At 41.1% G+C, this 25,411-nt stretch overlaps 1 protein-coding gene across 1 annotated transcript in view; it reads right to left on the bottom strand.

The window, feature by feature from the left end:
• Positions 1–4,076: 4,076 nt before the first annotated feature.
• adgb (androglobin) overlaps positions 4,077–25,411 on the bottom strand; it is a gene marked incomplete at both ends in the record, with an annotated part of 32,009 nt that continues 10,674 nt past the window's right edge. The window contains 24 exons of the mRNA XM_080514049.1: positions 4,077–4,280; positions 4,415–4,598; positions 6,150–6,243; positions 6,328–6,406; positions 6,984–7,139; positions 8,217–8,350; positions 10,518–10,629; positions 11,894–12,051; positions 13,402–13,568; positions 13,674–13,861; positions 14,031–14,184; positions 14,407–14,538; positions 15,250–15,343; positions 17,031–17,165; positions 17,586–17,724; positions 18,127–18,294; positions 18,663–18,777; positions 20,283–20,421; positions 20,573–20,678; positions 21,194–21,286; positions 21,464–21,527; positions 21,616–21,727; positions 22,831–22,876; positions 25,234–25,384. Of these exons, the coding sequence (XP_080370175.1) occupies positions 4,077–4,280; positions 4,415–4,598; positions 6,150–6,243; positions 6,328–6,406; positions 6,984–7,139; positions 8,217–8,350; positions 10,518–10,629; positions 11,894–12,051; positions 13,402–13,568; positions 13,674–13,861; positions 14,031–14,184; positions 14,407–14,538; positions 15,250–15,343; positions 17,031–17,165; positions 17,586–17,724; positions 18,127–18,294; positions 18,663–18,777; positions 20,283–20,421; positions 20,573–20,678; positions 21,194–21,286; positions 21,464–21,527; positions 21,616–21,727; positions 22,831–22,876; positions 25,234–25,384 (3,124 nt within the window). The remainder of the gene's footprint in view (positions 4,281–4,414; positions 4,599–6,149; positions 6,244–6,327; positions 6,407–6,983; positions 7,140–8,216; positions 8,351–10,517; positions 10,630–11,893; positions 12,052–13,401; positions 13,569–13,673; positions 13,862–14,030; positions 14,185–14,406; positions 14,539–15,249; positions 15,344–17,030; positions 17,166–17,585; positions 17,725–18,126; positions 18,295–18,662; positions 18,778–20,282; positions 20,422–20,572; positions 20,679–21,193; positions 21,287–21,463; positions 21,528–21,615; positions 21,728–22,830; positions 22,877–25,233; positions 25,385–25,411) is intronic.

The following is a 25,411-nucleotide window of genomic DNA, read 5'->3' as shown; positions in this document are numbered from 1 at the left end:
CATAACACTGAGCAAGAGTAAAGCAGTCCCCGGAGATGCAATTTAAAAGCTAATCTGTTGGAAGTTCCAATGAATATTCTCACACAGAATTTCTACCTGCAGGACTCCTGTTGTATAATTGTGATAAGCGCTGTTTTTCTTTGGTGAGGATGACCTTCTTGTTTAGCTCTCCATTCGTTCCACACCTCCAAATCTGAGGTGTTGCTTTTATTTTATTTTTTGGGGGGGGGATGAGCGTCTACAGACACATCATTTGATTTTCACATCTCTCCTGGAGTCTAGTGAGCGGAGTTGGCGAGAGGGAGGGAGAGAGAGAGAGAGAGAGAGAGAGAGAGAGAGAGAGAGAGAGAGAGAGAGAGAGAGAGAGAGAGAGAGAGAGAGGCTGTTGTTGGCCTCAGAAGTGTTCAGACAAAAAAAACAAAACCCAAAGCTGTAGCAAGGTGAGGCAGGAAAATAGATGAGTTACGAGTGAGAGGCTGCGACCAGGTCAGCATTTATACGTCTGCGCGTCTGGCGTCTCCCTCCTCCCTCCAGCAATCACCTCAGTGTGAATGTGTGCTTGTGTGTGTACATTTGAGAGAACTACAGGGATCTTAGATTACTGGAGTAAAGCCTTGTGAGCCTTCACCTTTCCTCATCAGTGTCATCACTCTGTCAAGATAAAGGCTTGTCTTTTTGCTCTCTCTGGTCCAAGCTGATTCTGAACCGTGGCAGTGCTGCCCTCTCTTTCGAAGTCGTGCTCTTCTGTCTTTTATTTGTTACTGGCTCTGAGGATGGACTTCTGGAGACAGTCAGTCTTACAAAGAAAAAAGCAACAACAACAACAACGGGGCAACACTGCTGCATGCTGAGTCAATCAGCCATAGGACCCCATGCACCATTCTTGTCAGCAGAAAGTTTCGGTGGGATTATTTTTATATAGGAAACATGTGCACAGCGGACGAAGGTTGACAGAACGCCAAAAGTAGCAAGCTGTGCAGTTGAAGTCTTTTGTTCTGCATATTATTTGCATGCATTATACACTTTGTGTATGTAAAAGCCTGAAAAGTTTTTTTTTAAAAGGACTGACATAACAAATAAAAACATGGCAGATACAACACCCATGTTTACCTGGCCACAGGGTGTTTGCGCTAATACCGACAGGACAAACAGAGAGAATGGTAAATGGATTTCACTTATACAGTGCTCCTCCACCATGTAAGCAGTCGCCACACACACACACACACACGAAGGCAGCTACCATGGGGTGACGTGTCCTGCTCAAGAACACAAATTGAACTGGCAACCTTCTGAATGGGAGATGACTGCTCTACCAACCAAGCCACAGCAACATACATTTAACCATTAGTTAACCAATTGCCCACATGTGAAGAGGAAGAGCAGGGACAAGCATAATAAAAAAAACACATAAAAAACAAACACTGTACACAAAAAAGTATCAAAACTTAAAGGTAATAACTTTTTTTTAAAATACTGAATATTCCAGTCATTTTTAGGTGGAATACATGTAAACATTTCTCATGGCATCTGTATTTCTATTGGTCTGTTGTCTTTCCTAAAACAACAACAAATTCGAATCCTGGTTTTCTTATTCATCTGCCACGATCTCACCCCACCTCCCTCTTTATCGACTGTTAAAACAACCATCTCCATGTCCTCCATGTCCTCCTTCGTCACATCCATGAATAGTCTTCATCCACCGTACCTCCTCAGCACATGCCCAAACCATTTCAACCTCAACTGTTTCTCCAATCTGTTTGCTTTTAATTCTGACCATCTGGCTCATTCCTTAATGAAAAGCCCACCACCTCCAGATCAGCCTCCTGTCTTTCAGACAGTGCGTCTGTCTCAGCTCTATACGTCATACATCATAGCAGGTCTCACTCCAGTCTTGTAAACCTTCACTTTTACTGCTCCTGCTATCCTCCGGTCACACATCAGCCCCTGACATTTGTCTCCACCCACTCCGTCTCGCTGGCATTCTCTGCATGTGGTTGACCCCATGTGTCTATTTCATACTATCCTTTAAAATGATTTTATACAACAGGTCAGAGGAGCATTTGTTACTTTAGACGAGAGGAATGCAAGAGAGGAAATTCCTGCGAGTCTGATCGCCCTTTTGTCATTCAGGAAAGCAGCAGCAGAGAACTTGATTAAGGCATCCTTGAATTATTACCTTCAGAATGAGAATTGAAGTCGAGCCAGCCACAGTCTCCATACTACTCGAGGAATGTGTATCTAGTTTCAGTTAATTTCATCATCCCTCTTTGTGGGTCCATTTAAGAATCAAATATTTCTTTTTATTACTTGTGGGAAGTCATACGGGCAATCCCACACAGACACCGTAGTCAGCTGTCTCCTTGTTTTCAAGGTTACACCAGAATTCTTCCGTCATTCGCAACACATTTGCATCAAACCATCAGCCAACAGCTGCCAATTACCAAACAGCCTCTCTGTTAATACACACACGTCAGTGCCAATTAGAGTACGGGGTGATCTCTTTCTCTCGGAACAACGAAATAGCACAACACAGTCACACCCAACCGTTATAGTCACACACACACACACACACACACACACACACACACACACACACACACACACACACACACACACACACACACACACACACACACACACACACACACACACACACACACACACACACACACACACACACACACACACACACAGGAGTGGGAGGAGAGGGGTGGAATTAGGTGCACTGAAAACATCAAATAACGGATAATGTTTCAGAGATGGAGGAATGAATTGGGCAGGAGGGAACAGAGCAGAGACAAGAAGGGATGTTCTGTGCCAGGAACAAGGCTTTCAGGATTAGCTCTGTCATGCAGTTACAGGGGCAGAAATAGTGGCTGGCGAGATGAGGCCTGACAGACGGAACAGACACAGAGAACCGAGCAATGCACACTTAAAGACATTGGGACTCTCTCCACATACATATATGGAAAATACTGACGTTTGCTGATGTCCACAGCACGCAAGGCTGTGTCTACCTAATTTAGATTCATGACAACAACAACAAAAAAATCTTACAGGGCACAATATTTATCGAAGCAGTGTCAGCAACCTCAAACAGAAGCTTTCGAGCCCAACACTGCAGGGAGAGTAAACATCACCCTGCTATCTGCTCGTGAACATGCTCACCACAACACCTGCAAAGTCTCATGATAATCTTCTTCGGGCAGCAGCACACAAACTAAACTACTCATTGTCAGCCTTGGAAAAACAGAAGCATCCTGCAGGCATAGTAGTGACGGATGTATTAACGTCCGCAGCCACTAGATGGCACCCTCCTCCTTTTCATCTGAAATTTGATCAGATCTGATCAGCCAACTGGCGCAGATGGAGAGGCACTCAAAGTAAAGGGCACTATTTAATATCTGATAAGATTTAAATAAATAAATAACGCATCAGAAACATAATTAAGTTTCAAATGTTTTCAATTCTACTCCAAGCATTTAACAATTGATAGTTGCCATGTTGGCTCAGCAAAAACATATCAATCAGCCAATCAATCGGTGGCGCTCAGCTGGTGGGAGGTTGGCTGGATCTGACGTGCCTCCAGGCCCGCGGTCAATACAGCGACCTTCAAGAAAACAAAAGATTAGCAGAATATAATCAGGCATATCGGGCATGAAAAAGTCACAGGCATACATTATGGGAGGGATGGTTTGACATTTGTTGTGGAATAAATGAAATGGCATGTGCACACAGCCAGTAAAAACTATTTGTTTTTCTTTTTTTGCAGGTCTGTTCATTTATTGTTTATTAGGGGGAAAAAAACAATCTGTAAAGCGTAAGTCTAAAAGTATTCCCAAATATGGTGGAGGGGTGACATCTGAACATTGAATAAATATTGAATACAATTACAAATGCAACATTGTAAATTTGAACTTCCACTTTATTTTCTGTTTCTTATCATGAGTCATTTATCTGTTGATGCTGTTTCATAAAGTACAATTAACCATTCTGGGAAGAAATGGACACATTTCAGTGTTCAGACAGACTTTTGGAGAGGCGTCAGCTGAGATTACTGAGACTGAAGGCAAATGTCATTTCTTCGTGCCAGCTTTTTTGGCACATTTGTTGGGCTGCTGAGTGGCAGTAGAGGTAGGAGTGTTTTTCTCCAGAACTGCTGGCTGGGCCTCGTCCAGAGTTAGTTTCTCCTCTGGCTCCATTTTTATTTCCCCCTCCTGATGGCTACACAGTTTGTAGCAGGCATCAGATAACTTCTCAGAGCGCTGCCACAAGTCTGCCTGGAGACAAAACACAAGCAGAGGGAAAGCGGTTCTAATATGATGTCTCACTAAAAGTAAAGGCTGCCTCCTTTTCACTTTGACAGGGTTTCTAGATAAATGCAATTACATATGTGCACCTCTATCAGACCGACCTGAATGTTTTCATACGTCTGCAGCTGACGGTTCATCAGATCTTCTAGGCGCGACGACAGTTGTTTATGTTGTTCCAGCAGACTGTCGCGGACCAACCGGAAGGCTTGGATCTTTTCTAAATGTTCCCTCTGCTGTGCCTCTTCTCTCTGAGAGTCCATCAGCACGGGACGGTCCTTGTGGCGTCTGCACAAACACATAGCATTTGTGGGGTGTGAGCTGAGGGAGGACACCGAAGGAAACACATGCACAGGGAGAACATGCATATAAACCTCCACACGTGGACTCAAAGCAGAGATGTTTAATCTCTTGGTTGTTTGCTGTTCTGTTCAATATTATGACCAAATTCAAAGGATGTTTTGTGGTATAATACAGTTGATTTAGGGAGAACAAATAAAATAGAACCGTGATAAATGCAGATAAATGGAGATAAATACAAAAATAGAAAGAATAAAAGTCAGAGGTAATCCAATCCCTTATCCTGTATTCAGATTCAGATTTTACCCAGAAGGAGCTGATCTAGATTGAGTTATATGCGTTGAATTCTGACATCGCTTTGGAACAATAACAGAGAACTATCAAGGCGGTCAACTTGTATTGTATTGGAGAGTAACCTGACATGGCACACAGTCAGCAAATTCAAGACAGATTTAAAATGTAAAAGCTATTTCCTATTTTTAATGTCAGCTGACCTTGGTGAAAAGGGAGGCCAGTTGAGGTGATGAGGGAGTTCATTTGGTTAATGAACATTGACCCTGTTCAACCTCTTCCACTGCACGTAATAGAGCGTGCAACAGCTATAAAGATGTGTTTGCGTGCATGCGGACATCTACATTTTGCACTATTGTGAGACGAGAAACATCTTGCAGACTGTTCAGAACACACTGCTCATTGGCATATTTCCCTTCTCTGCTCTGGGTGCAGGTCATAATGTCAGCTGCCATTAGTTGATGGACAAAAAACACCCATGTGGGCATGCACACATGCTCACACGCACCCACAGCAGGAGAGGAGGAAGAGGTGAAAGGAGAGGGAACATCTCATCCGAGTAACCAGCACATTGAGGCCCTGAAATAGCTCTCTAATTAACAGACCCAAATATCACCTCATTTATCCTGGAGAGGGATGGACAGAGGGAGAGATGGAGGTAGAGAACAAGAGGATGCATGAGGAGGCGCAAGAAGAGACTCAAAGAGGAAATTCAAAACTGGCAACAAAAAAAACCCCATTTTGACACATTTTACACCCAGGTAAACCTACCACTCTCAAAATAAAGGATGCTGCAGCATCATAAACTCACATAACTCTCAATGAACAAATACAGAATATAATAATTATGTGAAATGGATTGAACAGCTGAACATATGTATACATTGCATGGACCACTGTCCTCTGGGGTAAATATACAGCATTTTTAAACACACGTACACAGTGTGCACTGTGAAGGTCACGGGTGCAATAACTAGTATGGGGCCTGTATACACTGTAGGTACCAATCTGCTGCGAAGAACACGGATGCTGACATGTCTGAAAACAAAAATATCCACAAGATGATACTATACTGCCACAGCTGAGGCTTCACCCAGGCAAACAAAGACAAGAACCCAGAAAGGCTATTGCTGCTCTATGATTTGTTCTGTTACAGACTTGATGACACGTTATTGTGCTCTATGGCAAGTAAAAGAGAGGAACAAAAGAGAGGCAAGTTTAACATCAGGCATCACATTAGTGGAGAACCTGGTGTGTTGACTGAAGTCCATGTTAGGAAAGAAGCAGGGGTTTGCATTCAAGGTCTGACTGGAAGAATTATCCACACCAGTTTTGGAGGTATCTGGGGAAAAAAAAAGAAGTTTCATTCTCACGCTATATATGACAAGCAAGCAAAGCTTGAATCAAAATATAAAGATGTGCATACCAGGTTCTTTGTTGTCCTCTGTAGTAGCTTCATCATTGTTTATATGCTGTTTGAGAAACTTGAGACGAAACTCTAAGGCCTAAAAAAAAACAATAAATATCATTGTCCGTCGAGCATGTTTGAGTGGATACGTGTTTTTACAAAGATACATATAAAACAGTGATGGTATGATGGCATAGATAGTGAAATATTCCCCTTTCTGCTCAATTAACTGCATTTTAATTAAAACCAAAACTCTTCACTTCAGATACTTCCGCCTTTTTAATAGACTTGACTGTGTTTTCATGAATAGATATGACATTATATTGCTCTCGACTGAAATGTGGATAAAAATTTTTTTTAAACCAAACAAAAACACTTTTGTCCTCAATATAATTAAATTCATATCTAATACCCTACATTGGAAAATATGTTTCGCCATGTAATTACCACACATATACAAACTCACTCACTATGAAGAGACATTAATTGTTTGGGGTTTTTTTCCAGAATATTTTTTGTCCAGGCAAAACCCAACAACCCACTGCAAATAAGCAGACAATCCACTTTCAGGTCAAGACCCACTACTTGAGAACCACTATTCTAAAACATAGCTTTTAGTCTTTAACAGCAGGCAGAAAAGTTATTGAAAATCAAATTAAAGGACTTGTGGTTACCTTGGCAGAGCGTCCTTCCTCGGCCATTTCCCAACCCTTTTTAATAGCTTTAATCTGGTCCTCTCTTTCTGTGTCCACCTTCACCTCTATGCCCTTTTCTTCACTCTGATCAACGACGACACGCAGCGTCCAGTTTGGCTTTGTCAGGTCAAAGCTCTGCACACAAACATACAGCACAGAAGGCACACACAGACATGCTTACACTCACAATCATCAGGGCTAAAGGTCACTGTATGACAATATATTATTGGCATGCCTTTTCCAGTCAGCAACCAAGACAGTTTGACACACAACTGGAGCGTAACTAAGAAATGTTGCTGTCTTCACTGCAGAGAAATTGCATTGTGACCATATGAATATTGAAAAGTAAAATTGAAAAACAGAATTCTAAATCAAGAAACTTAGGTTTTGTAACTGGCAGACAAAAACAAAAACAAATCACTTATTAATCTGAAATCTGTAAAGTAGGCTGTAGCTGTCACTACTAAACCAAAAAATTATGAAACATAAACCTTTTAGTTATACAGTATGAGTCTATACAATGTTTCCAACGTGGTGTGTGTGTGCAGGTCACTGGCTTTATGAAAGTCTTCTGAATGGCGTTTCAGGCTAAATGTGTGAATGCGCAGAAGCCTCAATTTACAAATTAAGTTATAACAACTGAGATGCCATGACTCTGTTCAATAACAATCAGTACATGTGGTTTAAATGGGCCTTTGTGAAGAGGAGTTAAGAGTGCACTCAACTCAAAAGCCTCCACACAAACTACAGTGCTCTTTTAATTTTTGGGTTGGCAAAGTTTGACTGGAAATACATGATAAAAGGTGAGAAAGCATGGCTAACTTGTCACTTTAAAAGAAACTGTACTCTAAAGTTAGATTTGACAAAATGAACACAATTCAGCTCGTATAGCTATGAGTTGAGCTACAATACAATTTGCAGTTAGCTCTATTCACACTTAACACATGCTTTTCAAAGATTTAAAACATAACTGAATCAATTAAAATATTCAAACTGCAACAAAAGCCATACAGTTATTATTGTGCGTTATTATTTATTTATTTAATATTGTTATTTGGAAATGTAATTTAGCAGATGTGAGTGGCACAGTGGCTACTGGCAGTCAAAAAGATTCGGAATTTCTGATATGAAAAAAAAAAGGGCTTTTTATTATAGTCGCTCCAATTTGCAGTGAAGAGTTGGGCAGTATTTTGTTTTTCCTATTAGTGTTACCTGTGTGGAGCCAGATTTTGAGACAGCAGCTGGCCTCTTCCTGCGGTTGGCTTTGTGTGTCGTGTCAGAGGAATCATTCTTATACCCAGATTGACTTGATGTTTTAACGGAAGATGATTTCTTCAAATCGTCATCTTGAAAAACAACATATCAAAACAGAGGTAAATACATTCTTTCTATCACCTAAAAAAACAACTTAGAATGACATTAAATTCAGTGCGATATCAGAGTGTGATTGTCATGAATGCACTTGCTTAAAGAGACCTTAAAGAGGTAAACGTTTACATTTCATCACACTCCTTTCCAACTGGAGCACCTCCATAAACATTGTCTTGAAAACCTGCACAGCTCATCTGAATTGGGTGTCACATTGAGAAAACATTATGTGTGCTGTGAGGCTGCATCTGTGCTAGATGGCACTGTTGCTCTTTAAAGCTTGACTGAACACAATCCTCAATCCAGATGAGGCATTAACTGCATCTCACTTTTCAAATATGGAGGCATAATAATCCATCATTTAGCTGACACCTTGCCATTCTGCTGGCGGAGCTTTGGTGCATGCTGATTGAGTTTCACTTATCTCAATTCATATAGGAAGCCAGTACTTAACCTGGAATTAAATTGCAATGAGTGTTGCTGGAATTTCAGAACAGATTTTTAACATGAGCACACCTGAAAAAGGGGGAATACAAAAGCTTCATTTTAAGTAAAACCTATATACCTCAATGTTCTTTTCACAATAGACAAAATGTCACAGACGTTCGCAAGAAAATTAAATGTGCTGGCACACCGCGTGTCCTGCTAACAGTGGAATGCCTTAGCAATATGTGTCAGGACTTAAAGCAAAGATGTGAGAATGCGCGTGCTTTAAACATGCGCACTACAGTATTTTGACTGCAGCTTGTTACACAGCTTGTTAAAGAGGCTTCAAAGCTTGGCATGGCATGTAGTGCGTGTGTATTTATGTAGTATGTAGGGAGCATGATCAAGGCCACAGCCTCACCACTGAGACAGAGTTAAACTGGGTGAAATTAATTCACTTTCCTGCTGAGATATTTCCCAGGGCACCAGGGGGCAAGAGCCAACTTCATTTGACATCCCATTGACCCAGTTTGACAAGCTTATTGGGAAAACAACAGGGTTTGTTTTAACACTGGCTTATAGGTACATGTATGGACAGACATAATGAAAATGATCACATATACATCCAGTATATTCGGAGGAAGAAATCATTAGTGTTCATAATGCTCTGATTTTGGAGCCTTGCACGTTGGATGCATAAATAACAGTAAACGAAAAAACAAAAAGACCATGAGAATTCAATGGCTGCAGACGATCTTCAGGCAACCATGAAGACTGCATTCATGTCGCACCACTTTTCCATCGGCCACCCTTGCTGCAATTAATAAACCTGATTAATATTTTCAAGGAACTTTAACAATTTTCAAAGCTCAGACTTTTCAATTGATTTGGCCCACAACCAAAAGCACTTTGTGTACACTGATTAAAGGCAGGAAAGAAGAGTTGAAGGCAGGGAACAAGATTATCGCCTCAGCCAACGACCACCGGGCACAAGAAATCACAGTCTGTGATCTGCAAAAGCAGCTGTATTCATTTGGCTTTCATTATGCTTGTGATTACAGGCCTCTGCTGAGCGGAAGCAAAGGCAAAGAACAAACTGCGTCTGACTTGGCCCCCTGACGCTGCGTGCCGAGTGTCAGCCACATTTCACACTGAACACAACAAAAAAGCTGGGCAAAAACAAAACAAACATGAAGGACGAATCAAAACACCCATTCAGAGCACAACGCTCAAACACAGGCTCAATGTGATCATATCAAAAATGAACAGTTTGATAGCATATTTTCAGTCACATTTATGTACAATGTATAATTGTGAGTGAATGTTCAGATAAAAGGCTCTCCAGTGTTGTAATGATTGGCATAGTGAGAAGGTCCTGGATTCCAGCCCAAGTCAGGCTTCGGGGGCATTCTGTGCTTGGATTTTCTCTAGGTACTCCCGTTTCCTGCACAGTCCAATAAACATGCATTCAAGGTTAATTGGTGACTCTAACAGTGCCCTTGGGTTCAAATGTGTTTGCCTTTCTCTGTCGTTGTCCTTTGACTGTTCGGAATGTACCCTGCCTTCACCCACTGGGATCGGCTCCAGTGGTTTACAAAACTGAGTTAGAAAAAGCCGTAAAGAAGATGGATTGATAGACGGATGGATGATACGATCCCCTGTGCAATTGACAATAACTGACTGCTTGATGTGGCATTTGTCACCGTGGGAAGTTTGTACCTTTCATCTCCTCCTTCTCCAAGTCCTTCAGCGTGTTGGCGAAAGCATTCTGAGATTCATCCAAGTTCCAGCTCTTGTACAGCACCTCAGCCTGCACAACATACCTATGAACCTATGAAACACACGAGGCCAACATCAGAAGCAATGAAGATATATATAAAAAGACCAAGAAGGATAACAACGTATTTAGCTGTTTTTGCAGTTCTCTGCTTTCTATGACAGCAGAACATGTTTAGAACAAAGGCAGAGAGGAGGCAGAGGGCTTGCTATCCAAGATTATATCACGGGTGATACCTCCCACAATCATCATGCTGAAAATAAAAGATGAAATTCAGACAAAATTCCAAGACAAGAGTCATGATGATTAAGAAATCAATAAACCAAAATGCTATAAAAGCTATTTTTTTCAAATAAAGCACTATTCGTTTGAGGTTCACAAACGTATTAAGGTCCAACAAATGAACTTTGAGGAAAGGGATTGGGCTGCCGTCTCTACTTTAGATCTCTACGTGCAATGTTGAAGCCACAGTGACATCAGTGTTCTATTTCACGTGTGTTCAAGCTTCATGAAATACACCACAGGAGAATTCACTTATATCTTTCCATTACTGACCATTTTCCTTGAACCTTTCTTAATCTGGATGGCAGCTGATCTATGGGATCACTTGTGAACTGATGTCACTCATCACTGTTATTATTTAGTCTCAAAAAGGATTTGAAATGCAAAAATCTCCAGATAGGTCTGCAAAAAGTTTTGAAAGCTGTTAATTCACTGCTGTAGCTCCGAATTTAAATTGATCTATTCATAATCCGATTACAGGGGAGCATTTAAATTTAAGCTGCATTACTGTTATTAGCTACCTAAGGAAGAAAAATCAAAAAGCAACCACTGCAAATTGTCCTTCCTTCATAAACGTGTGCTCTGTGCGAATCTGTGTGTGTGATAGTACACAGAAAATGTACCATACGCTTTGGTAATGATATCATCAGACAAGGACAACAGGTCTGTTGGAAAGGTGAGCTTCAGACATTACAGTAAGCAATAAATCACACACTAATCACTGCTCCGTGACAAGCGCTGATAAGTCAGAGTAACAACACAACCGCCCCCTTCAATTTTAGCTGCTCGCCTCTTTTTGTCAAATTTTGTCTGTGAGATTGTGCTTGTGCTTGTGCTTGTGCGTGTGTGTGTGGGTGAGTGTAAATTGATTGTGTATGTGCGTGCACGTGTGTGTATGCTTAACAAGCAAGGCGTTATCTGGCAGGGAAAAAATTGATACGAACAGGCAGCGAGCAAGTGGGTGAGAGAGACAGAGAGGGAAAGTGAGATGCACATGCAAGTGAGATCACTTAAGTGTTTGAGCTGCAGCAGATACCACGCAGACAGTTGTCAGTGATACCATCGTCTCTGTGGGAGGCTGCCGCTGTTCAGATGAGTCCGATTTTCTGAATGTGCTGCCATTTTCATCACTTTGCCCAGGAGTGTCATGGGTGGGGGACCCCTCCTGGGTTTTTTTATCCGTTGCACTGGATTCTGTGAAAAGAGTCAGTTTCAAGTCCTTTAAATAGTACGAGAACTAAAAAGAGAAGAAACAAGAAACATGGAACAATTTTAAATGCTGAAACGGTGATATGTGGGTTTTATACAGTCCCATGCTTAAAATGCAGGAGCCAGTTGAGAGAGAAAATGTAGCACATGGACCAGCTAAACAAATGGGACAATAGCCATCTGTCGTAAATACTGTAAGAAATTTCATGTGTGATTTACAGACTACAGGGTACATCAGCTAAAAGCAGTTTTATGCAAATAACTGATAATTACACTTCCCAGAGACTCCTTAAAAAAGAGTTACTAATGAATGAAAATGGAAAAATAACTATCATCTTGTGCTTTACTTATAATTGTCTGTCTCAATTTGGCTGTCTGAAGTGCACTTGTTGAATTATTGTGCCGCAATAATTCCAATAATTCAGCTGACGTTACATTGATTAGTTGAAGGTAAAATCGCAGTGCGCGCATGTGGTTTTCAGTTATTATTGTAAGTTATGAAAGGTTGGTATTTACGGTCTGGCCATGGTTTGAGGAATGGGCATCCAGGGTAAAAACAAGCCAAGTCTAATCTGCAAGCTGCAGTAATGGTCTGTGGCAACATTTGTTAAAAGGAGCGGCAGAATTGACACTTTTACATTATCAAAGTTTGGTGAATTCAACTGTTAACACTCCACTGCACATGCTCCTGCTAGGGAGATAACACCACATCAAAACTACTGTTTGTACAAACTAATGTCAATATTATTTACAGTCTTATATTTTGATGTCAGGCTGACAGAGTTTGTTCATAAATCATGTGGTGCTTCTCCAGAAAAGAAGATATTTGAATGAAGTCATCATCAACACAAATACACTGGCTATGCTAATGTTATAGAATAAGAGACAACAGATACTTACAATATACAAAAAGAAAAAAAGAAACAATTGCACAAAACATCAGTAATAGTAACTATGTTATTAACAACAGTAATCAGTAACTAGTGTGTTACCAGGTTATGTAGTGGCGCCACAGAAATACATTACGTTAGAATGCATTATTCTCAAGTCTAGTTAAAAGTGAAGTTGACTATCAATCTGTGAGGGAATGGACGGCCAGTTAAAACTCCTCCAAGGCAAAACTGCTAAAAGGGTAAGTCAGAACAACTCAAACAGTTCTGTTGCCTTAAGAAGTGCAGGACATCTAGAAAAAAAAAGCTCATGATCTGAACCCACAATTTTGGTATGCCCTGACTTTTTACAAACAAGACACAAAGGAGCAATTAAAGTTTAAAAATGTCCTATATAATGACAACACAGAGTTACACAGTGGCACTGGATCAAATGATTGCGCACCTTCGTTCGCCAGGAAGAAGAAAACAGGAATTATTACATGGTGCTTTCCAGTTTTTCTGGCCACTTCTTTCTCATGGTCCAAAACAGAGAGGCGTACAAACACATCTTCATTGGATGTTTGGAACTGAATTGTTGCAAGGACTTCAGTTGTCACCTGTACACAGTACCTGTAAAACAATTTATGGTGCCATTATTTTACATTTTTTAAATGGAGTTCTGACGAATACCGAATATATCTTTCCAATTATCTATGTTGCACACAATTCTCTCACCGACATATGAGATCTTTGTCATTTGGAATATAGTAATCCTGGAATTGCTTCACTGAGAATGCATTGAGCGGAGTCTCGTGGGTGGGTTTTAAAAGTGGTTCTTTGCAGCCAATCAGGCACATCTTCCATTTGGCACCAGCAGGGAAACATTCAGGTGTGAAAAGCTCTGCGACAAAAGTATATCCAAGCTGGGATAAGAGACACAGAGAAATTCAATCAGTGAATTAATTTTAATCAGAGCAAATGTGCAAAACCTGAGTCTGTCTCCTTATTCGAAATGGGAAACTCATAAGTTAATTTAATTGAGCAAATGCAAACGTAAAGTCGATGAATACACAATATATACAAAGTACAAACCTTATTGGGCTTATACACATGTGGTGTAACTTTATGAAGGACCATGTCAATCTCCTCCCCTGTGTCATTGTTAAAGACATGTAACAGGCAATTTTTGATTGGGGAGGTGACCTTTGGAACCACCTTCCTCTCCTCAGGAACCACAAACACCTCTCTGTACAAAACACAAACAAGTGTGAAATAAGTGAACAATACAATATCAAACTTTTTCAACATGTTTTGGTATGGCGATGACATGTTTCATGTAAGACAAATGAGAACTGATCCTTTGGGACATTGTGAGAATAAGAAGGAGCCATCAGTGGTTTGCATCTGGAGTCAACCACTTTTTAAAGGTGAAGATAAACTTGACATTTAAGTTACAATGTCGTCAAACCTAAACACCATCAGCCAGGAGTTGGCTGTGTCTGGAAGCGAGACGGTGTATTCAGCAAAGACGATTCTGGTTGATTCGTCCTGTTGACAAGGGTAGAGCTCTGCTTTCCCCTCCGAATTTTCTATAATATACCTGTGCATGAAACAAAATGGGTAACATAAATGATAGACAATGCATACTGTGAAAATCCATTTTCATAAAAAAAAAAAAAAAACACACAATGAAAAAAATCCCCCAAATGCAGATGATAATGTGTGATATCCAGTAAAACAATCAAAATAAAACTCTGCTGGGTGCAGGAGGACAGGCGGTGCACTGTGCTTCGCGGCATGATCTGCTGAGACTGAAGTGGATATTTCTGTCAGTTACGAAAAACACATGCTCAGACGTTCACAGCGCCGAAGAAACCTTCCCCCATTCACCCTCCGTACACACATTGACCAAGCTCGCAATCCTCGTGCACACACATACTTCCTCAGGCAGCAGGTCATACGGCAGACGCTGCTAGCCGATTGGAACGAGGAGAGTATAAACAGCAGATGGTACCACTGGGAAAAGATGGAACACAATGTGGAAAATGCTCCCTGCATGGCCCCCACAGGCTGCCACAACCAGGAAAGGGAGCAGATTCTGGGCATGCAGTGCAACAGTGAGGCAAAACGCATGCCTCGCAATATACATAGTAGTACTGGCACAGCAATGTGGCACGCACGCTATCAGATATGGACGTTTTTTTAATAATACAACGTTAATAGAATACATTTAAACGAATAAACATAGACCAAAATAATGTGCTTTTTGTTTTCGTCATAACACATATCACGAATGTTATCTTTGATATACCGCAGCAGGAAGGCCGCAAGGCTGTCTGCATCTGGCTCAATCTTCTGCCACAGGTCGGAAAGAAGCTTGGAGGCAGAGAGGTTCTCCTTCGTCCCTGAGTGGAAAAGTGGCAGCCATTAAAGATGAAAGACAATGCATGTTGCTGTCAAACATTAAACACTTATTGTAGCTGGCCTAGTTCAGAGAAGGGAACCGAAATTGCGAAATGTATTCTTGCATCATTCAAGGGGAGCGAGGTGAGAGGAGGGGATTATTCTCGCCTCGGAATTAACTTTCACACATCTCGTGACACAGGTGACCACAATGACCGAATAGGACCTCTGAGAAAGAATCAAATGTTTGTGCGCGTGTGTGTTTACACACTGGCACATTACAGAGAAAGCGAAATGGTAGCCTTTTATTCTCCTAATCTTCCATGAGGTGACAGGTGTCTTCAATCTCCCGACGCCTCTCTGTGGCCTTTGCTCTTTTTCCATCCAAACCCCCATCCCTCTATTGACCATCATAATGTGCCTCACTGGGCTTTTAAGAGATGAAGACCTTCTGTTATCTTCATAACCAATACGAGAGCACAGACAAACTAAAAGCAGTGAATAGGACCGAGTGGATAGAGAAAACTAAGCATGTTAAGCCAACTACAATGGAAGATATTTTTGTTGTTGTTTTTTTTTCTTCACACTGCACATAAAAAAACAAGTGTGCAAAGGAAATAACTGTTGTTTGTCATAAATTAAATACATTATTTTAGAGGGTTTGGGGTTTTTTTTTAGTTTGCCTTTCTGCACCACCATGGAGGTCATTATTATGAGTGTCTGTTTTCAAGGCTGTACTTTTATGTTTTGACAAATCAATGAATAAAGTTTCCATGGACACAAACACAACAGGCCCATTTCATAGACGCTAAGCTGTTCAGTCTGTTTGTGTATGTGCACTCATGCAAATGTCATAAAACAAAGCTACATTTTCAGCACTGTGGGCCGATGGGTGTGAATGTTTTTAAATGCTGATTCTGCAATTTTAAAACATAAAGTAATCAATTTACATCTCATTATTGCATCAGTACAGTGTTGTTTTCTGCAAATGTGGATTAATGAGATTGTTCCTTCTCCAATAGGTGCAGCTTATTCAGATGATGGCAGTGGTGAGTGTTGTGTATTAAGTCTTCAGTCACAACAATAAAAAAAACCACACAAAAAAAATGTGAGCTCCATTACCTCTGACAGCATGTGAAAATGTTTTTACAAAAACTGAGAAAAAAACAGTATTGCCTTCTACCTGTCTCTAAGTGTAAATAAACAAAAATAAAGATTATCCATTGGCAAGCTTGCTGAATACATTTGCAAAGGAGGACCTTCTTCTCTGCTGTCTGTTTAATCTTTCTTCCTGCTCCCCTGTCTACTCAGTTGTTTTTTTTCACTCTTTATGTCCAACCAGTTTGGTCATCGATGCAGGAATGTGGTATGCCTGTATGCATGTGTGCATGTGTGCTTCCTCTTTGTGTGTGTGTCTATCCTCTGTAGGCACCTTCATCTGTCAAGATGCATTATGAAGAATGGCAGGCTCATCAATACATATTTGTGACCCTGCTCAGAGGCCCAATACAAGCCATCAGGCGACATCAAACCGCAGATTCAAGAAGCAGAAGGTCCTCCATGTGTGTCGGGTGCTTTTGGAAGACGATAAATCATTCATAAGTCAAACAAATTATAATGTGTGCTTATTTTCTAACGACGTTATTTGGATGAATGTGTTTTCTTGTGCATGTACATATACATGTTTACCAGGTTTTGAGGCATTAAGGACCTTCCGCACCAAGTGCCCTTTGAATCCAGCCTGCAGAATGGTGACTGCTTTGACCTCTCTGTCTGTAGGCTGCTTCTCTCTCCAGATTTCTGGGGGCTCAGTATTTGCATCCACTTAACAGTGGGGAAATGGCAAAAACAAGCAAGTTAAGGGTGAATATTTAATTTCAAATATCTCTTGATTGAATGATTTTATGAAAATTAAAGTTTATGTGGCTAAAATCAATTTATTCATGTTGTAAATTATGACATCACAATAAGCATCATGTAGTGCTTTAGTCTACTGATATTTTCCTAAAAAATCTGTTGGTTACTTTAGGCTATGGGGTTTCACCCTCGTCTAATAGGTCACTGTACAGTTTCCCATTGAATGTAGTGTATTGGTGGACTCGTGACAAAAATATACAACATTGTGTTTGATCTTATTGGTTCCACTGGAATCTCAAGTGTTTCTTTCTCCAGAACCCTCGAGATGCACTATATTCTAGGAGAACCCAGCAAGAAACACTAAACAACATCAAAAGTAACACCTACATGTGACGAGGTCTTCATTGATGTCGGCAGCTAAAAGTGATGGATCAGCAGTGAGCGCCTGGACAGCAAGCTGCATTTCCGCTGTCAGTTTCCCCCCCACAGCCTTACAGATCATGTGGTAAACTGCTGAGTTAAAGACCTAAAATATAAAAAAAACACATGCACAGACATATATGTGCATTCATCACTGCGAATATACAGTATGTTGAAAATAATGATGATAACATTATGGGGCATTTCACAGTGCTTGGAAGTCTCTGGCAAATGGTGAATCCATGAATCAGGCTTTCAGAATTTATGTTGTCACTGCTGTAAAACTGTACAACTCTTTCATTAAGCTACACCACCTTTGCACAACAGGATAACCTGGCTGCTCAATAATAAACAAATTAGACTGCTCTCATGAGATATATGGCACGTATCTACTAAGATCTAAAAAATGTGCTTAATTTATGCAGCATTCATTTAACTTTAAATAGAAGCAGCCAATGTGAATCCATTACATGTTCAGCCTGACTGTGCACTGCTACAATCAGTCTACCTTTTTGTGCTCCCATTTTTCCAGGGCAGTGTTGATGTTTTGGGGCCGGTGGGCCTCGTTCAAGGTCTCTCTGAGTGCAGGCTGCTTCTGTTCATCACCAAATGATGCTACCAGTCTGGACAGAGCGCCAAAGATGGATGACGCTTGCTCTTTGAAGCGGATACTTTCCTGTGAAAGGAGGAAAGAAGAGAGCAAATCCTTCTATATTGTCTCACAGTAAATGGAACAGTAATACTAACATGCTTCGGTACGCTCCCATGAAGAAACAGAATCAACATTGTTGACAGGAAATGTGCAAGGACACACAAACTCTATCAAACTGAAATTGACAGCCGTCATTGTATATCACAAAGTGACAGGAAAAGGTTTAACACACTAAAGTCACATCATGTGACTTCTAAAGCTAAAGCTGTCAATCTTTCCATGATGTCACTGCAACAAGATGTTGTTCTTTCCTTCATTGTGTACAAAAAGAAGAGGTCATGGGTGACTGTTACTACAATCACGAGCAGCAAACAGTTAATTTCGTCGTTCACCTTTGTGAGGTGTGGCATGACGATTTCTTCCTCTCCAAAGATGAAGGGTGTCTTGCTGCACAGGTGGACACTGTAGCCTTGTGTGGCGTTAATGGGAACATGCAGCACATGCCGCCTGTTGAGGAGTGAAACCATGTGTCAGTATTCTGAAAACAAGTATTTAATCCAGCACAATATTAATTGCTCTCAAGTAAAATTGATGGAGATTCTTAGATTAAATAGTTTTAGGTGATTTTAGGGGATGAAGAGAGAAACATGTTAATATTATGCACCTAAAAAGCTAAATGTATGGCATACAGTGATATCCCTCCACTTGTTATCCTTTGAGTTAAACTATCTTTTAAGGAATAGCAGCCCAAAAACTCAAATGACAAATGAAAAAAAACATATACACTCCGGTGGATAAAATTCCTGCTCCTTAAACCTTCTATTTCTCAGTAAAGTAATACTAACTGGGTCAAACAGTCAGAAATGCAGTAGAATAATGTCCTTTCTGCCAAATGTCAAGCCGAGTTCATGAGGTCTGGTCAAGCACAAGAAAGTGGAACCCACACATCCTTGGCCCCATTAGCTTTCCATAATTAAATCGTCACAGCCTAACTACATGGATGAGCTGAAACTGAGCTCGTGCTACATATAGTCACACAAAGCAAAATACATGGGAGTGAGAATAAGAAGAGAGAAGAAAAGAAGACAGAGGATAGGAGAAAATGGAAATATGTGACAGGAAAATTATGGCAATTACAAAAGGGTAAAGACTCAATAAATGTTAAATGCAATAGATTTGCACTTAACTATAATAAAAAGAAAAAAAAGCAACAATGTCAGTGGAGAGAAATCAGATGAAATATTGAAATGTCTTTTAAAAGTCATGCTTTCCAAAAGCATGGACATATTAGCTACTATGAATTGGAGAAAGAGGACTACAGGGCATGCCAGGTTGAGTGCTATGTGTGTGATGATGGCTCAGTGGTAATTGCACTGCTGTATACCAGCACCTGACCCCGAAAACTAGGCCCACCGCTTCTAGGCCAAGTTACACCCAACAATAGAGAGTAGGACAGATGCTTTGTACTGTTTTTCACTCTGAGCTACTCAGGTATTCTCTGCTCACTTTAATGATGGCGTTAAGTGGAGTTCTGCATGGCTGTGAAAACCACAAGAGTGTAACTGGCACTTTTCCTTAATTTTCTCCTCTTCACCAAAACCTCCCAGGAGCGCTGTGCAAAAAGCCCCACATTTTTAGAACAGGCCCTCATGACGGGAATTAGGTGCAGCTTACAGTAATTTCAGGTCATGAGAGGTAAACGTGGATGAAATACTGTGAAAATATTTTATATGGGTCAAATATTGTTTAGATATAACTTATTGGGGAATAAAATTATTGTGAATTCACATCATTCATTTCACATGGAAGAAATCGGCAAATTCCCAATGAGATTAGAAAGGTTTCTTTTTCCTAATATAGAGTTTAATATGTCATTTTTTTGAAAAATAAAAACCGAGAAGCTGTTTTACTAAACATTTGGAGGAGCATGTTATAGCTATGCTATTGTAGTGTTTCTATGTGTTTCTATGCTTCAGTTAACCTTTAGCTTTCTGATCAATACACAGACCTACCCTGGGGGTACGTTGAGTACAGCTGCCTTTGAGGAGGTGGTCGTAATGGTGAGAAGTGGCAGATTATACTGCAGATCTGTCCAGGAGTACGGCACAACATGAAGAACTGCAGACTGCTGAGCTGCTGGCATTTTCTTTTCTGATGAAAAATGTAAGGGGGGGTGGGGGGGGAGTGAATTAAAACGAGCCAAAAAGGTCTTATTCATTACAAATATATTGTATAGGCGATCCCAATTATAAATTATGTATTGCGTGCTGAGAGTGTGTGGGGGCATGCAGGTGTGTAATACCCTCAGGTGGAGGATCAGAGACCAGACCGGAGAAGCTGACAAGGATCTGGGAAGGTTGCAGGCCATCCACACACAAGTAGTAAGACCCTCTCACCTCCACACACTGCTGGAAGAAAGACACACATGGACACTGGACTTCGTTATCAGTATGAAGGCACCAACGGTGGAACCGTCGCTAGTGGAATCTGCCAGGCAACAGGGAACCGAAGAAAGCTCAAGACTGAAGTGAAAAAACATTCTGGTCTGAAATAATAAGGAGAGCCGAGGCCTCTCTAACATGAAGACATGTAAACAACTCTTCCCACACTGATACCACTAAAGCACTGGAGTGATGTTTCCCGCCACAATTTTTAATTTGTTTTACAGAGTTGGAAGCATAGCATTGTCCAAAATGTCATACTAAATGTTTGATATACCTGTGGAAAGAGGTCTGAGTGAAGAACCTGACTTCAGTCATTAACACAGGTTGTCCAATACTTTTGTCCATATAGTCTGGGTACAGATATACCTTCATGTATGTAGTATGTATGGCTAAATGAACAGAGTTGGACAGGATTTAGCAGGGGAATGCAGTAAAAGGTACGTGTCCGTTAAAAACCCTGTGTGCATGTGTCTTTTTACTTCAGGGCTTGCCACAGCAGGAGATCCAGCGGTGAGAGTAGCCAACGATGCAGTAGAGCTAACACCGATTGCAGTTTCAGACAGCACGGTACTCTGCACACAATAACAACTAAGTTACTTGTATTCTATGTAGTACAACGACCATATGTGAATCAAAGCACAGATGTATTAAACTGTGAGTAAAAATAAGCTGAAGGTTAGTGATTACTGACTGTGGTCACTGGACCTGTAATAACTTTGTGCTGACTCGTCGTTTGTGATCACTTGTACCTTAAAAAGACATTTCTTGATATGATGTTGGTACGTCTGTGGTTTATGAAATACTAAAAGAGTCCTAAAAAAAAGAAAACAACGAATTAATGGATGCACTGAGTTAAACAAAAAGTAGCAACAGTGATGTAATTTTACTAAACACATCTTACTGAAAGCATTTAGCAAAGTCATCCAAGCCAATCCAGGTCTTCTGCAGAATAGGTTTGGCAACATTTATGGATTCCTCAGCACGAGGCTCTTTCATTTCACTTTTAGACCCATCTGGAAAAAATAGGAATAACTTTCATTCAAAGTGAAGCAATCTCTTATTAAATGTTTATTGAATGTAAATAAAGCTTTATATTTGTGTAGAATGGCAGCTAATATTTTTAAGGGGCTGCAGCAGTGTGAAATATGAGATCTTAATAAATAAATCCATAAAAGTGATGTCACGTTTGTGAACAAAGGTTTTGACCAATTATTTGCCCGGTAAATGCGGAAAGGAAGAAGTTTCACTTGTGCTAATCGAGTATCATCCGAGTTGACGGGTGCTTTTCATATTTGATGGTGAATGGATGTGGTACTATTTGTGAAATCTTCCATTTCAAAATGCTGCAAGTAACAATCTGCTTTTTCTCTTGTGACTCATACCAAGTTATCCTAGACTCAAATCATTATCTTAAACACAGTGAGTTGAATTGGCCAAACTCCCACATAATGGCATAGTGTAAGCACACGTGCACATCCATACTCCCACTCATGGACGCCCACAATTTTGTAGCATGCAGTGCAAAGTCATGAACATGCCCACAGAGGCTCTCTCCACCCAAAAAACAACAATACATGCATGCACATACACAGACATACACACACACACACACGCACACACAAACAGTCTGCCTCCAAGCTCTACTTAAAGCGAGCGTCTGATCAGAAACCCGAGGTGGCGAGGGCCAATGTCTTTGCTGCTGAGCAATGGTGGTCTGCTAACACAAACTGCAGGTGTTACTAAGCAACTAAACGGGGGCAGAGAGAAGGCAGGGAATTGGCCAGTTGTCACAAGGCATAATTTCAGCCCTATCCTCTGTGAAGTGTCTTGGCCAACCCGACAGAGGCTTGGAGAGAAAGATGGAGGGAGTGGAAGCAAGAAATGCAAATACTTCTAATCACGTGAATTGGACTACGCTGCACAGATGTGGTTCAAGCCAACAAACATCAAAGAACTTCAGCAAATGTGTCAGATTTGCTAGTAAAACAAATGTAATGTGCATCTGCTTATTTTGGTAGGCCAATACCTGGCCTGAGGTAATCAGACTGGTGTACAAGATGGTTGAGGCCTTTTTCAGCATGAATTAGAAGTAGCATTGGAAAGACACCGCTTTTACCATTGGAGATGTTGTCGTCGTCCTTCTTCTTGTCCTCTGCACTAACCTAAAGGGGAGAGAGCGAGACAGACAGACAGAGAGGGGGGGGGGGGGGGGGGGTTAGAGAGGCATGAACTGTGAGTTGCTGACAGAGTAACACTGTCAGAGATACGCCTCCACCCTCTAGTGATTCCATGCCAGCTGTGGTGTCGCGCTATCCTCATGCAGTACAGAGACACAGTTTTAATGTGACAAGGGCTGCTCCTCCTCTGCTAAAAACACCACCGGGGAATACCAGCTCTAATTTACTTCAACTGTCAGTTACAGATGAGGAGTTATTATGTTGTTTAGCATGTTATTTCTCTTCGTGGAGAATTACTCAACAGCCCTGATTTCATGCCCATCGACCCAATGCAATAAAGAAATATATCTAATGAGTCATTATCACATCTTTCAAACGCCACAGTGTTCCGTTTCAGCATGATTGGAGATGTTGTGGTGAGGAAAGGTACTATCAAAGCTGGATGCAGAAAAAAAAAAAAACTAGTAAAAAAATGTTACAGAAAAAAGAAGTCCAATGTGTCCAATAGTAGACTCAGTTCTGACACAAACTACATTTTCAAGTCATGTAACTCCACAGCAACCAAAAGTAAAAAATGAGTCAGTGTGTGTGTGTGCATGTGTGTATGTGTAGTGTAAAAGCCAGAGAAAAAGTTAGTGAGAGAGAGACAGTTTTTGTGAGTCACCACTTATTTGAATAAGTACCCAGAGACCCAGACAGACAAAAAGAGGCATTGTGATTTGGAGGAATACTTGACCTCTCCCACTACAAAAACACTTTCCTGCAGCAAAACCACAGTGTCTACGAGTGTTGTGTGTGTGTGTGTTCACAAGCAAGCACACACACAAGTTTGAGCCAAACTCTCAGGCTTGCATGGTACATTCTGTCCACTCAATACACACCTTTTTATTCGACTGGTTTTCTTATTGCTGTACAGAATGGGGACACAGACAAAGATTTTACACACGAGACTCCAGGGATTTCCTGGGATTTCTAGGTGTTGCATGTAGGTGAACACAGAGCGACTTTGGATCTTACTTTATGGCATTTCTACTGACAGAAACATTGTACAATGTTTGCATCAAAGGCCTTCAGGAGATTTCACTTGCAATGAACAAAACCTAAGTCGGTGAGGTGATTTTCCGTGATGAACCACATTCCACACATCCAAGAGGTTAAAGTAGCACACGTTCACCAGGATCTAATGCTTTAACCCACACTTCAGTCGAGTGAGTGGGCCTTTGAAGTGGTATTATGAACATTATGTGGCGACACCTTTTTCCACCCTTGGAGCAAGGCACAGGGGTTGATTTTGTTAGCCAGGGTGGACAAAAACTGAGGGAGGGGTCAAAACAGCAAAGGCCCTTTTCACTTGATTTACAGCACGTGACCTGCCATGCAGCCATGTGCTTGTGAAAAGCGGGAACATGCACTCAGTATAAATGTGGCACTCGTGTGACACATACACAAGTCAGCCAGTACCAGTGCGCACGCACAGACACAGACACACACACACACACACACACAAAACGACACATCAAATTAGCATGTCCACACTGCCCTAACCCAAGCGCTCTATAACTGGTCACAGTTACACAAGAGGGCGATTAAGATTAACTCTATTTTTTCTCTGTATGCTAGAAGTGAAGTGTAATAATGAAGCCCCCAGGAGACGCAGACACTGATGGCTCACCACCTAATTGCGCTGCTTTTTTCATCAGCACAGTACACGACCTCTCCCAGTTTGAAACCCACGCACCCTGCTCACTGCCACCACACACAGGAGAGTCTCTTTGCCCGGCTCTCCATTTCTTGTTCTGCTTTTATGTCCAGCCTGTCCAGCTGCCACTTTTTTTTTTTTTCCATTTTTCAGTCCCCTTTACTTTTCAATCAGAGTGTGCACTAATTCCCTTTCTCACTCTTTCTGATTGTCTCTCCGTGTCTCTTAAATGTCGTTACTCAGAACCCCGCTCCCTGCCGTTTCCATTTCCAAGCTGGTTTTCTCTTTAGTACAGATGTGCCCCTAGTCAGTGGTGGCCTGGCTGGGAGACAGCAGAAGTGACTTTGAGACTGGGGGATGGCTGCCTTGTTGTCACTGACACAGAGCTGCTCTGATGAGCCTTCAACTGCATACTCGGAGTATAGAGAAGAGGCAGGAGAACAGATAGCAAGCAATGACAGACAAATGAGTCAGTAAAGCATTTGTGCAGATGGAAGCCATCTTGCTTTTTTAGAATTTGTATCATGCAAGACTTCAGATATTCAAAGCTATCAAAGTAACTCATGTTTCACAGCAAAATAATTGCTTGGAAAACAAATGTCTGCGAACCAGTAAATTCACTCGTGCGCTACAAAATCGGTACCTCAGTCGTTTCATCCATGTTCTGTGATGCAGTGGTGTGTTGAACTTTATCAGATTCAAGGCCTCCTTCACGTTCAAGCTCTTCTTTCTCAGTAATGGACACCAGAGTGGACGCGGCAGAGGTCTTCCTTTGAGCGTTCTGCTTGGCGTCTCTAACACGGAGACATATAAACATACCA

Source organism: Blennius ocellaris (genome assembly GCF_963422515.1).
Source record: "Blennius ocellaris genome assembly, chromosome: 18".
NCBI lineage: Eukaryota > Metazoa > Chordata > Actinopteri > Blenniiformes > Blenniidae > Blennius > Blennius ocellaris.
Note: the sequence above shows the minus strand (reverse complement) of the source record. Positions and strands in the feature narration are given on the sequence as shown.